The sequence below is a fragment of the Pantherophis guttatus genome, chromosome 7 (assembly GCF_059756535.1).
Source record: "Pantherophis guttatus breed Tessera chromosome 7, ASM5975653v1, whole genome shotgun sequence".
Lineage (NCBI taxonomy): Eukaryota > Metazoa > Chordata > Lepidosauria > Squamata > Colubridae > Pantherophis > Pantherophis guttatus.
Window position 1 is genome coordinate 49,531,230 of NC_142069.1, and position 13,566 is coordinate 49,544,795.

General features: G+C 39.2%; 1 protein-coding gene across 4 annotated transcripts in view; it reads right to left on the reverse strand.

The window, feature by feature from the left end:
* XPOT (exportin for tRNA) overlaps window positions 1-13,203 on the reverse strand; it is a 48,214-nt gene extending 35,011 nt beyond the window's left edge. Inside the window, exons 1-6 of one of the 4 annotated variants that reach the window (XM_034403326.3) lie at window positions 12,597-12,897; window positions 9,079-9,131; window positions 3,611-3,738; window positions 1,995-2,077; window positions 564-620; window positions 126-195 (exon numbers count right to left, since the gene is read on the reverse strand). In XM_034403326.3, the coding sequence (XP_034259217.1) occupies window positions 126-195; window positions 564-620; window positions 1,995-2,077; window positions 3,611-3,670 (270 nt within the window). In that variant the 5' untranslated portion in view covers window positions 3,671-3,738; window positions 9,079-9,131; window positions 12,597-12,897. Of the gene's footprint in view, window positions 1-125; window positions 196-563; window positions 621-1,994; window positions 2,078-3,610; window positions 3,739-9,036; window positions 9,132-12,596 lie in introns of all 4 variants that reach the window. The other 3 variants (XM_034403327.3, XM_034403325.3, XM_060694683.2) reach the window with 3 other exon arrangements.
* Window positions 13,204-13,566: the final 363 nt, after the last annotated feature.

The following is a 13,566-nucleotide window of genomic DNA, read 5'->3' on the forward strand; positions in this document are numbered from 1 at the left end:
TTATCATTTTTCAAGATATGATCATATATGAAATAAGCAGTTATATTTTTAAAGATAAAATAATCTATTTGGAAAATTATTGAAGTACATGGTAAATAATAATAAATTATATGAGAAAAACTTACCTGTGCCTGTAGCCATGTTACCAGTGTTTCCCTAATTAGCTGTTGCTGTACTTCACTTAGTTGAGAACACCTGAAACAGAGCATTAATATTAAAATATTTACAAACATTTCAGAGAAACATTCCTGCAGAAGCTTCCAGTATCCTGTTGGCTACATAAGGTTTTGGGTTTTTAAATACAACTGCTATAGATAGGAATGTTTGCATTAGAAGATTACACAGGAGTTGAATATGTAAAATAAAATACAGAAACAGAAACAAGTAATTTGATTTACATATGCATACTTATATGTGTATGTTTACATGCACACATGCTAATATATAGTTCCTCTTAAATTTCTCCCACCTCCAATCCAGACCCATACAAAAATTGTGAATTTGGAAAGGACTGCAAATATTATCTACTTGAACCTTTCATAAATATAAAGCAAGTATCTCACTTGTATTTAATTTGATGTTCCAAAACTTGAAAGCAGAAGAACTTGATGTGATCATCACTGAAATAGAAAAAACAATCTAATAAATCTGGGATGAAATTGTTTATTTGATGTTTTATCTGAAGATGGTTGGGATAGGAATCTAGTCACTGATTAAAATTTTGCTTTCTTTATAATTGTAATAGTACACAAATATAAAATTATATGTACATATGTATTCATTTACTGATTTCACTTACATTCTGCTCTTCATTTGAAAACCTAAATTGATATCTGGGTTCAAGGCGATCTCCTTTTAAATAACAAAATTGCATACCTTTTGCAGCAGTAATCATTGTTCCAAACCATTTTTGGTTTAATGACAGGTTACAAAATTTAGCTATAACTACTACAAACTAGACATTGCTTCTGACACTACAGGCAAAGTAGTAAAATGTTATTAAAAATAGTCCAATTCAAGCAAGAGATTTTACAAGCAAGACAAACTAGAGATTATGGGCATTCAATTCATATTACAACACAGGTTATGTTCAGCTGTCAGAAAATGGCTATTCAAACTCTAGCATGAGTGAATTAATTAATTTCTCCTAAAACATCTAAGAGATTGCTAAATCTGTTAAGAGACAGAAACATATTTGAACATGTAGGTTATGTTATGGCCATGCTGCTACAATATCTGTTTAGACTAATAGCAGATTAGTTTGTTAGACTAATAACAGATCAACCTTTGGCTTGGATCCATACATGTAAAAGGAGAAAATGCAGTATTCAGTGGCATAGAATAACTTTTAACTGAAAACACTAAATATAGCAGCCTATGTGCAAATCACAAATACCATACATAATCCAGGTTTTTGCTAATTTAACAGTTCTTTCCACTATAATCCTAGCCCCTAAAGTTAAACAAAGCTATGTGAAGAACTCTGGAGGGCTGACAAACTTCCTGAAAAACAGAAGAGAATTCAGCTTCCTTTAGTTTCACTATTTGTGTTGATCACGATATAACCACATAAAACAATAATAGAGCTGGTTGCTTGAAATTTATATTTACAATTATTGTATATGAGTAGTATTTCTACTTCATATGCAATTTCAATATGACTACAAAAATATAAACTAATCACAGATGTCTAGCTGTTATGAATCAAGGGGTCCTTGGTGTTCTCTGAGTTTGGTTGTTTTCTTGCAGACATTTCATTACCCAAAATAGGCAACATCAGCAGTGTTAATGATGCTACCTAGTTTGGGTAATGAAATGTCTGCAAGAAAACCAAGCTCAGAGAGCACCAAGGACCCCTTATTTCAATCCTGAACTACAAATATTCCCCTTTACTGCTACTATTATGAATTATATGGTATGTGAGAATGGCACTTACGCAATACATTATCTCTTATCATTCTACTGAAGAAAAGAAACAACTTAAATTTTGTTACCTGTAGATTCTTTGGGCTAAAGCTTCAGCACACACTTGCCAAGCATCAGGAGATATCTTCAACTGTTCAAAATAGGCCAATGCCTGAAATTATTTTTAACATATATATATATTTAATAAACAGATATTGGCATAATAAAAATAGCTGTTCTGATTCTCTACAACTTGAAATAAAGAAAATTTAAGAAGCCTTATTATTTTAATCAGTGCAAAGTTGCTAAAGGAATAGGGGAAATCTGAGAGAAAGTAAGTGAAGTAGAGGTCTGAGGAATAGCACTTTGATAGAAAACTGGAAAAAAAAGAGAAGCAGGGGGAAAAGAAAATCTCATGCCCAATAGAATTAAATATTAATGATAAAAAGCACAGAAAAAAACAAGATATTTGACTATGTGAAGGCTTAAAAATGAGTGGAAAGCCTGACCTCTATTCTCTCTATCATCCATATTGTCATTTGTGAGATCTGTTTACAATTCCTTAAATATGAATAGGTCTTCATATGATCAAGAATGCTGCAAATAGTGCAGGAAGGTATATTTGCAGACCAACAAATATAAGGGTATCTCCCTTTTTCATTTTCTAATCAAACATGGGGAGGTGAGAAAGAACATTGGTTACAACTATGATCACTATCTATCCCCTCACATATTTTGATGAAAACCTGAGGGTTATTATTAATTTAATATTAATTTTTTTTTTTAATTTGATTTATATGCCGCCCTTCTCCGGAGACTCAGGGCGGCTTACAATGCGTTAAGCAATAGCCTTCATTCTTTTGTATGTTTTATACAAAGTCAGCTTATTGCCCCCACAAACTGGGTCCTCATTTCACCTACCTTAGAAAGGATGGAAGGCTGAGTCAACCTTGAGCCTTGGAGAGATTCGAACCAGCAGAAATTGCAGGCAGCTGTGTTAATTACAGGGTGCACTAAACCCCTGTACTATCAAGGCTCTTTAATTTAATTTAATGCAGGAGTTGGCAAATGTCTTCCTATTGTGAATCAAGTCCCCTCCATGATAATCTGCTGGGGATCATATGGCAAATGGCACTAATCCCAAGACAGAGAGGGATCCAAAACAAAAAGTGTGTGGAAAAACTCACTCTCTATTAAACACATATTTTAAATTTTTTGACATCATCATCTGCTTCTCAAAAAAACCCATACTGCCAGTTTAACTTAATCCCATACTACCCATATCCTAGCTGGACTTTGAGGGATAGAGAAGAATACCCAGGTCACAAAAGAAAATAAACCAAAAAGAAAAAGGACAAAATTGGGTTGGTGATGACAATGCAGTAATATAAACATAATGTTGTAAAAAAAATAGGAATGTATGGATGAGAGAGGAAGGATCTCTCAAGATAAATATGTTAAGAAACAGGTGACCAGGACTATGAAAGCACTTGGTGAAATCTTTACAGAGCAATGAAATGGTAAGGACTGGTTTAGAGAATCATGAACTAGAGATGAAAAGATCTTGATAAATGTTATATAGCTTTAAAAAACAGTCATATCTTGGCTATGTCAGAAATATTTATAGCAAGCTGAAATTAAAGTGCTCTTCTTACTGAACGTCTTATAAAAACAAAAATTATGAGAAAAGCATAATTAAACTTACTCGCTGCCTGAAATCTAAATCAGCATTTGGATTTAATCCTAGAAGAGCTTGCTCATCCATTTCTGCTGCTATTCTCCAGCTTCTTTAACAGGATTATCCCATTCATACACAATCAGAGATACAAACATCTATGGATGAAATAAAATTAAGATGGTAAATTAAAGCCAAGGTTTAAAAGTAATTTTGTCTCAATGTAGATGAACTACATCTTCAACAAAAAGATCAGATATCAGAAAATCTTACAGCCCAGGACATCTGGAAACCTGAAACAGTCAACAGTCAACAGCTAGGCAAGATTTAAAAAATATTCTAACCAGATATGAAGCAAAATAAAAGTATCATTCTCCTATGTTGTTAGTAAAGGTATAGACAATGTTCTTAGCCACTAGTCTCCCTGCAGATACCTCTCATGGTACCTGGTGTAATTAATTTTTAACATACAATTTTAAATATAATAAACAAAACAGAAAGCAGACATATTGCAAAGCAAAGCAACAGAATCATATTTATTTCTAAGATTCCATCTGGCTACCACAGGTATTATTAGAAAGTGCAAACCATGAATACAGTTCTATGATTTTTTTCTGCAGACTTACCAAGAAAAAATAGAAAGGATAACTTGGGAAATACAAAGCATGCTGGGAAGATAGATGAAGTCATAGGAATTAGCCATTACTTTGCCTTCAAGAGAATGTGTTTTGTAACTGAACAAAAGGAATCCCAAAGATGCTTTTTCAGGAGGCAACTGGACTTTGTTTTTTCTTTTGAAGACGTTTCGCTTCTCATTCACTTCTCATTCGAGAAGCTTCTTCAGCTCTGACAGGATAGTGGGGAATGGAAGCATCCTTTTAGAGCAGTGGTTCTCAACCTTCCTAATTCCGCGACCCTTTAATACAGTTCCTCATGCTGTGGTGACCCCCAACCATAAAGTTATTCCTAAAACCATCGAAAAGATGTGTTTTCCAATGGCCTTAGGCCAGGGGTCCCCAACCTTTTGGACCTCAGGGACCACCAAGTTCATAATTTTAAATTTCGTGGACCACTAATACGAATCCAGTGCGCCGCTTGCTGAAGCACCTGGACTCCCAATGACGGGATGGGGTCCTTCAGGCACTCTCCCTCCTCCCTCTCTCTCTCTCTCTCTCTCTCCCACTCTTTCTCTCTCTCATTTTCTCTTTCTCGCTCTCCCCCTCTCTTTCTCTCTCCCACTCTTTCTCTCTCATTCTCTTTCCCCCTTTCTCTCCCCCCTCATTCTCCTTCTCTCCCCCCTCTCATTCTCTTTCTCTCTCTCTCCCACTCTTTCTCTCTCATTCTTTCTCCCCCTTTCTCTCTCTCCCCAATTCTTTCTCTCCCCACTCTTTCTTTCTTTTTCTCTCCCCCCTCTCTCCCTCCCATTCTTTCTCTTTCTCTCTCCCACTTTCTCTCTCTCCCCCTCTCTCATTCTGATTCTCTTTCATTTTCTCTCTCTTTCTGATTCTCTCTTTCATTCTCTCTCCCTCTCTCTCTCTCTGATTCTCTCTGTCTCTTTCTCTCACTCTCTTTCATTGTCTTTCTCTTTCATTCTTTGTTTCTTTCTCTGTCTCATTCTGATTCTCTCTCTTTCTCTCTCTCTCTCATTCTCTCTTTCATTCTTTGTCTCTTTCTCTCTCTGTCTCATTCTGATTCTCTCTCTCTCTCTCATCTCATGGGCCAGCCAGTGTCTTGGGGCTGAGAGGAAGTCAAGCATCTCCCTGAGAGACCGAGGGCCGGAAGAAGCATGGGAGCGAAGCACTACTTGAACTTGTGCAGCATGAGCATTCGCCTTGGTATATTTGCGCCAGCCAGTGGCCAAGGCAGCCCTCATCTCCCCGCTGAAAGTGCGGCATCAGGATTCCGCCTTGATATATTTGCGGCACAAGGCAGCCCTCATCTCCTGCCGCTTGGGACTCAGAGCGGTAAACGGTGACTGGTCCGGGGAGCAGCTGGATTTTGCTCTCCATTGCGAACGCCAGATCGGCCCCCTGCAAGCTCTCGTCTCTTGAGGAGCGCTCCCTGAAGCGGCGCTGGAAACTTTGGTCGGGCTCTTCGAGAGACGAGAGCTTGCAGGGGGCCAATCTGGTGTCTGCAATGGAAAGCAAAATCCAGCTTCTTCTCTCTGCTTTAAGTGCGGCATCAGGATTCCGCCTTGGTATATTTGCTGCGCAAGGCAGCCTTCGTTTCCTGCCGCTTGGGACTCGGAGCGTAAACAGCGTCTGGTTCAGGGAGCAGCCGGATTTTGCTCTCCATTGCAGACACCAGGTCGGTCCCCTGCAAGCTCTCGTCTCTCGAAGAGCCCGACCAAAGTTTCCAGCCCCGCTTCAGGGAGCACTCCTCGAGAGACGAGAGCTTGCAAGGGGCCGATCTGGCATCCGGATTAGAGAGCAAAACCGGCTGCTCCCCGGATCAGACGCCATTTACCACTCTGAGTCCCAAGCGACAGGAGAGGAGGGCTGCCTTGCGCCACTGGCTGGCACAAATATACCGAGGTGGAATGCTATTGCCGTGCAAATGAAAGTAGTGCTTCGCTCCTGCAGCTTCCAGCCATTGCAAACGCCACTTCTTCCCACTTCTGCCGCCCTCTCCCCCACCACCACAACAGCACCATTCATTCTGGATGGTGAGGGCTGCACTCCTTTTTCTGTATTGCATCACCTGCAAAAATGCAAAAATACGAAAATTTCTCCACAGACCATCAAAGGACCACCGGTTGGTGACCACTGTCTTAGGCGACCCCTGTGAAAGGGTTGTTCGACCCCCAAAGGGGTCACGACCCACAGGTTGAGAACCACTGAGACGGTAGAACTACAGTCCTGTAGACTACAGGAACCAGGAGCACTACTCAGGTGACCCTGAGGACACAGCTAAACCTCCAAGTGCTTCAAGGATCCTCTAAAAGGATGCAGATTACCAGCTGTCTGCAAGGAATATAAATGCTTCCATTCCCCACTATCCTGTCAGAGCTGAAGAAGCTTCTTGAATAAGAAGTGAAACATCTTCAAAAGAAAAAACAAGGAAGTCCAGTTCCCTCCTGAAAAAGCACCTTTGGGACAACCATGACCTGAATGAATGAGAATCTCTACAGACTGAACAAAAGAAACTTTGAATCTTAATCTGATAATGAGATCTGTTGAATACAATATGAAGATCTTATATTTTAGTGATATAACTATTTAAAACATTAGTAAGTAATAGAAATTTATGAATAACCCTTGGAAGATGAGAAATATTTTGGATGCTGTGAATTCTTTGCAATAGTGACAGGGCTGGTAAGGAGTAGAGCAAGAGCTCACATATATAAATCCTTTCTTATTCACACATCTCTCTAGCCTCCAACCCTGACAACAATCCAAATGCAAGTGCTGATAGTCCTTAACTTATGACCACAATTGGAATCACAATTTTGATAGTTAAGTGATACAACCATTTTCTTAGGGTCTTAAAGAAAAATCAGGTGGAACACCGATTGATGACTTCAGTCTACGATAGAAAACATATTGTGTTATGGTATGGTATGCTAGCTTGACAGTCACGGACAGAAAGGCATTATAGAGGGTGATGAGCACAGCACAAAGAATTATGGGCTGTCCCGACACCACTGGACAATATCGCCAGGACCTGCTGCCTCAACAGAGTGAGGAAAATCCTCAGGGATGATTCACACCCTGGTCAGCACTTCTTTACTCTCCTACCTCATAGCCAGATAACAAACAGACTGAAAAATAGCTTTTATCCGTGGGCTGTCAGACTTCTGAATGCAACATAACATCACAATTAGGTTTAATATGACAGACTTGCAGGGCCAGTGCAATGGACAACATGTTCATACCGATGTAATATAATATAATGTTATATACATATAGGTATACGGGAGTGTGTGTTAGTTATTACTTATTTGGGTTTAGGGATTCTATTTCTTTCATTTATTGAGTTATTGAGATGTATTTTGTGTTTCGGGGAGGGGCTGCATCAAGAGAGGCTGTTTTAATTTCATTGTACATATGTTGTGCATTGACAATAAAGGTTTGATTTGATTAAGTAAGCCATCATGTTACCAAACCCAATTTTACAACCATTTCTACCATGGTGGTTAAGTGAATCATGTGATTAGGTGCAGTTCCCAAGTGCGTGCTCCCAACTGACTTTGCTCATCAGGAGCCTGCTGAGATTGCAATTTTGTGACTACAAGATGCTTCAACATCTTGTAAACGCGAGCCAAGTGCCTGAATTGCAATCATATATTGTGTATGTGTGTATACACACATGCTCATCCAGCTGTTATAACTACGACGAAAGGTAATACGTCACCTTTTCAAAGGTCATCATAACTTCAACTATCATTAAATGAACAGTCATAAGTTGAGGAATATCTGTAGAAAGCAGCAACTGGCTGACATACCAACTTTTAATCAGATTTTCAGGGGAAGGAGATTTATTTACCCATATTCCTATGCCATCTTTTAGGGTCCAGCCTGTTTCAAAGAGGCATATAACTTAAAATTCAGCACAGGTATTGATAAAACATCAAATCAATGGTATTAATTACCTTTAATGAAAAATAGGAGAAAGCAAAAAGATGTTCAAAACTATTTTAAAAACTGATAAATAAGCCAAATAAACATATGAGAATTCCGTATACCAATCTATTAAAAGGATGAATATAAATGACAATCCTGCCAACAATGTTAATTCAGAAGGTGAGAAACTAAGGAGGACACTTGACCTAAAATGAATGTGACACAACAGAACTCTCTAGGCACCTGTGCCCTGAAATATAATTCAGTAGAATTCTGTAATAATTGTTCTCAGATATGGAAATATAAGATTGTAACCTGAGTTGTAACCGTGTGATGAGTCACGTAAGTGCAAATGCATTTACTGCAATTATATCCACTTTATTAAAGAACACAATAGTTTAGTTTGTATAGATTAAGCTTCTTAATCAAGACATATTGCCTACTATTGTCATACACGTTTTTCAACAGTCACCCAACACCTTCATAAATTTCTCTCTCTGAGTAGAAAATGAATGCATGAGCTCTCTTTCTTCTTAAAAAAATCTGGCAAAGAGCTTTGTAGTTCATGTGAAGACTATGTAACCAACCAATGGAGAAACAGATAAAACTTGAATACTATCTGGAAAATGTTCTCAGAGTTGAACCGCCTCTACTGATTCAGTTTTCTGTAGGTTTTAAATCAGGGGTCCTCAAACTTGGCAGCTTTAAGACTTGTGGACTTCAACTCCCAGAATTGGAGTTGAAGTCCCCAAGTCTTTAAGCTGCCAAGTTTAAAGACCACTGTTCTAAATGGTCGCAAAGAGAGGATTTGTCATGCTTTTTTTTAGCTCCTTGCCTCTGGTCTCTGGGTCACCACTGCTATTGAAGAGAATGAAGGAACATTTAAATGCTCACCTAAGTTTCATAAGTTATCAGGAGGTTTTTTAAAAATCCTACCATTTACTGGTGCTTCAAGTTGATCTGAAAGGAAGGGTAGGGGCAGGAAAATCCTAAAAATGCAATATTGTCTGTATTAAAATAAATGCAAAGGGATTCTAAAACTCAACAACAACAAAAACACCAACTTATTTCGGTACTACCGTGTTTCCCTGAAAATAACACCCTGTCTTATATTTTTTTGAACCCCAAAATAAGCACTTGGCCTTATTTTCAGGGAGGTCTTATTATTTTGGGGTGCATGGAGCAAGATGGGGCTCCTCTTGCCGTCTTACCAGATTTCCAGCTCTGCGTTTAAATATTTTCAGGCTAATATAAATATTTTCAGGAAGGCTTATTTTTTGGGGGGGTCTTATTTTAGCACATGCGCTCAAAAGCCCGATTGGGCTTATTATCAGGGGATGTCTTATTTTCAGGGAAATAGGGTATAAACAATAAACTCAAATCATCTAGATCACGGGTGTCAAACTCAGGTCATCACATGACGTATCAGGACTTTTTTCACCTTCACTAAACCGGGCATGGGCGTGGCCAGCACGTAACGCATCCGGCGCATGGGCCATGAGTTTGACAGCCCTGATCTAGAGAATGGTATAGTCAGCCCCTTGTCTGAAGTTTGCATACAATGCTCATTGATATAAATTACAGCATTTGTTCTGTGGGAAGCTCTGTGGGCTTTCCAGTGGTCCATTGGCTTGTTGGAATTAGATCATTGATTTTCTGCTGCCAATGATAACAGAAAATTAGCAATCACCATTGAGCTGATAGGAGGAAGAAAGAGAAAGTGATGAGACATATATGTGAATTACAATGAATAAAGAAATTCCAACCTATCTTCTAAAGCAGGGGTTCCCAGCCTGCGATATTCCAAGGGGTTGCGAAAACTTGGGTTTAGAAGTTTCAAAGTTATAATGTATATGCATAATTATATGCAAATTATATGCATATGATTATTTTTGTAAGGGATGCAAGAATATATCAGAAGCGTTCTAGCGGTGTGGGGTATAGAAAAGGTTGGGAACCCCTGCTCTAAAGATTCAACTAGGATAGTTGTTCCATTTATATTATTGCTGGGTCAACACTTCAAATTAGTTATTGTATAATGTGGTTTGTTTGTTTTTTGAAAACCCATGTGCTATAACTGTAAACCATTATTTATCACTTATAATTTGTGAATCATTGAATTATGAATTATCAATCAATGATTGAACAAATTATAATTTATTGTAGTTGAGGAACTACAATAAACTATATGTACATCTACAATAAACTATATGAACATCACCAATGGCAGAATGCTTGTTAAATATAAAAGTACAATTTATTATTGTACTTTTTATCAATTTGCAAATTGTCATTGTAAATAAAGTAATATGTAACAGATTTGTTTTTCTTACAACATTTCATTATCTTAACTTCACTATTTACAATCTTCTCAAAATGACAAGTTTGTATATATTAGATTATGTGATTGATGAAGTGGACTGTAATGTCATAAAATTTTTGTCATAATAAATTAGTCCATTACCATAAATCTCTTTGATTTTCTATGATTCATTCATACATGCAAGTTATTGCTAATGTAGATGTAGATAAGAGTAGAAAAAGAGTTTTGTTGTTCTATTTGAAAATATCACTGCTCTGTTGGGTGAACAAGGATGACCAGGAACTGAGGCGAGACAGGTTGAGGTAAATTTTAAAGCCTTTATTGGCTTAACAGCTAACCAGAATAACAAGGCAACTCTGAACCGGCAACAGGCAACTCTCCATCTGACAATTCTTTATATAGCAGCAGTCAGATGCTTTAGCCAATCGCGGGGCTTCATTCTCCCGCTGAAAAGCAATTGCAGTTCAGCCAATAGGGGGAAGCGCTCGCGCCACCATGGCGTAAGCCCGAAGACACAACAATCACCAAGAAAAACTTATATTTAAAAGTATCTATTAGTACATTGCAGCTATATTCTAGATCAGTGATAGCGAACCTTTTCGGCATTGAGTGCCCAAACTGGAGCACACACGTGCATGGGCACACACTCACTGGAGCGCCGGAAACCCGAAGACCAGCTGGCCGGTGCACGCATGCGCACCAGCCAGCTGGTCTTCAGGTTTTCGGTGCTCCAGTGCACATAATGGCTGGCATGCATGCCGGAAACCAGAAGAGCAGCTGGCAACGGCACACATGCCCACAGAGAGGGCTCTGCATACCACCTCTGGCACACGTGCCATAGGTTCACCACCATGGTTCTAGATTATGATATGTGGGCAACAGGATATTAGCTTCAACAGTACTGAATAGATTAGATAACTACTTTGCATAAAATAGGACAATGATGCTTGGTGTGTGACAGATTGGTCAAAATGTGTTCAGAATTATTCTTACAGTTAGCAGGAATGCTGCATGTAGCACAGATACCACTAAGGCTGGTAACTAGGTCTCACCTTCTCTATTTTACTGAAAGGCATGATGTTAAATCCTTAATTGATAAAACCATTAGGGACATCAAATATCTTTGAGCCAATCTAATAACAATGATCACACATAGAAGATTCAGTTTTGGAATACAAGAGGAGTAAATAATAAAAGTAATGCTTGTGGCAACACCAGAGGAATATTAGGATGTGAATGAACATGCATTTCTGTAGACATTGGCAGGGTTGTTGGCTAATATTTGAATAATTTACAGTGACTTTTAGATAAGCATATTTATTACTTCTTGAACTGCTATCTTATTTTGTATATTCCTATTCACCATTTGGCTGAACTATCATAAAATGACTTGCATATATATTATTTTAAACAATGCTTTTCATTGTCAATTCAGGATAAACATGGGCATAAATTTATCACGAAATAAAGTTGATTGCCAATTAAGGTAGGTGACCCAAGAAGAAAGCAACAGAAGAATATGAGACAGAAACTACGTTTCAGTTACCAAGTAAAAGAAAAATCTGTTTTCCATTATAATGCACAAATAAGTTATTTTCCCCATAACACCTTCTGGTATTGGTAGTGATAAAAGTGAGCTGATCAATGGGGAACTGATGCATGGCTATTCGACATAGGTCTCTTCTTCAAACGCAAATTTTTCAAAGGATTTGAGATAACTTAATTATACTTTCCAGGCAGCTGGCTAAGAATTTTGGGAACTAAGAAGCCAGAACCTTAATAGAGCCCCAAGTTGAGCAGTGCCAGAAAATACTTTAGCAGATGCGGCACGGGACGAAATGAAGGGCAATGAGGCATGGGCCAAGGGACAGGAGGTAATCTATGCGGCTTTAGGTTAGTAAGGCCCTAAGAGAAGGGGGATCCATCCCCGAAGAGCACAACCTCCAAGCTTGATCACTGGACTTGGAACACGAGGCGGCCACGCCACTGCATCATGGGGCCTCCCGGGCCAAGCGATTTCTCCTTTCTGCATTTAAAGAAAAGTTAGAGCGCATCCCCTCCCGAATTTGCAAATACGGCCACCCTGGAAGCGCACTCAGCCCTCCAACAGCCCCCGTTCCCATTTCATTACCTTCCCAGCTATTCCATTAAGGAGGGCTTGTGCCTTCTCGCACTATTGGGAGGCCGCTTCAAAGCAGGGGCCCGGGCAGAGGAAGCCAGGAAAGGCCACCCGCGGCAGACTTGCCGCTCCGCCAGGAAACACGCAACACGGCTAACGCGCCTCTGGGGGTTCCGCAGCACCCCGATCGCTTTTCACACAGTTCCGCTCGCGAAACTGCTCCAATCCACGAACTACATCACCCAGCATATCCCGCGACACCAAACCCCAGATTCGCCAGGCAATAAACCGCCTCAGAGAAAATCTGGAAGCCAGAAACAGGTTTTTCGATCCTTACTTTAAGCTCGCCAATCAGGGGAAGAAAGCGCGTTGCACACTGGGAAAAAAACCTTTCGGCTTAGGCGCAACTAATGGGAGGCATAGTTCCCGAGCTGTTGCCTAAATCAGAAAAGATGAGCTATTCCCCAGCCTTTCTATTCGCTTTGCGTCCTTATCAATAGCCCAAATCTTTAGCTATGCCCAATCACTATGTTGGTCTTGAATGAAAAAATCTCTCGCATTGAATCGCTTTAGCACCCCTACTTTTTCATCGACGGCAGACAACTGACATACTTGGAATATGCCAACGCTACACATAACTTCTATTTAAATATCATGGCTTGTCTATAGGGATGCTGGGAAGTGTAGTTGTGTAGCGCGCTCATTTAAATGGCTTCAAAGTCTTTAAATGTCCACGAAAACTTTTCTGGAAGAAAGTACTGAATCAATGCAATCGTTAACCTATCAGATTATTTCCATGGAGTTTCACTCCCAATATAATGTACCTACAATTACAACCTAAAACAAATGTAAAACAAATTTGTACCTGGAGCTTTAGTCAGAAAATAAAACAATAGGAGGCTGGGACAAATCTTCAGTAAAGAATAGGATAGCATAGCATAGCATAGCATAGCATAGAATTCTTTATTGGCCAAGTGTGATT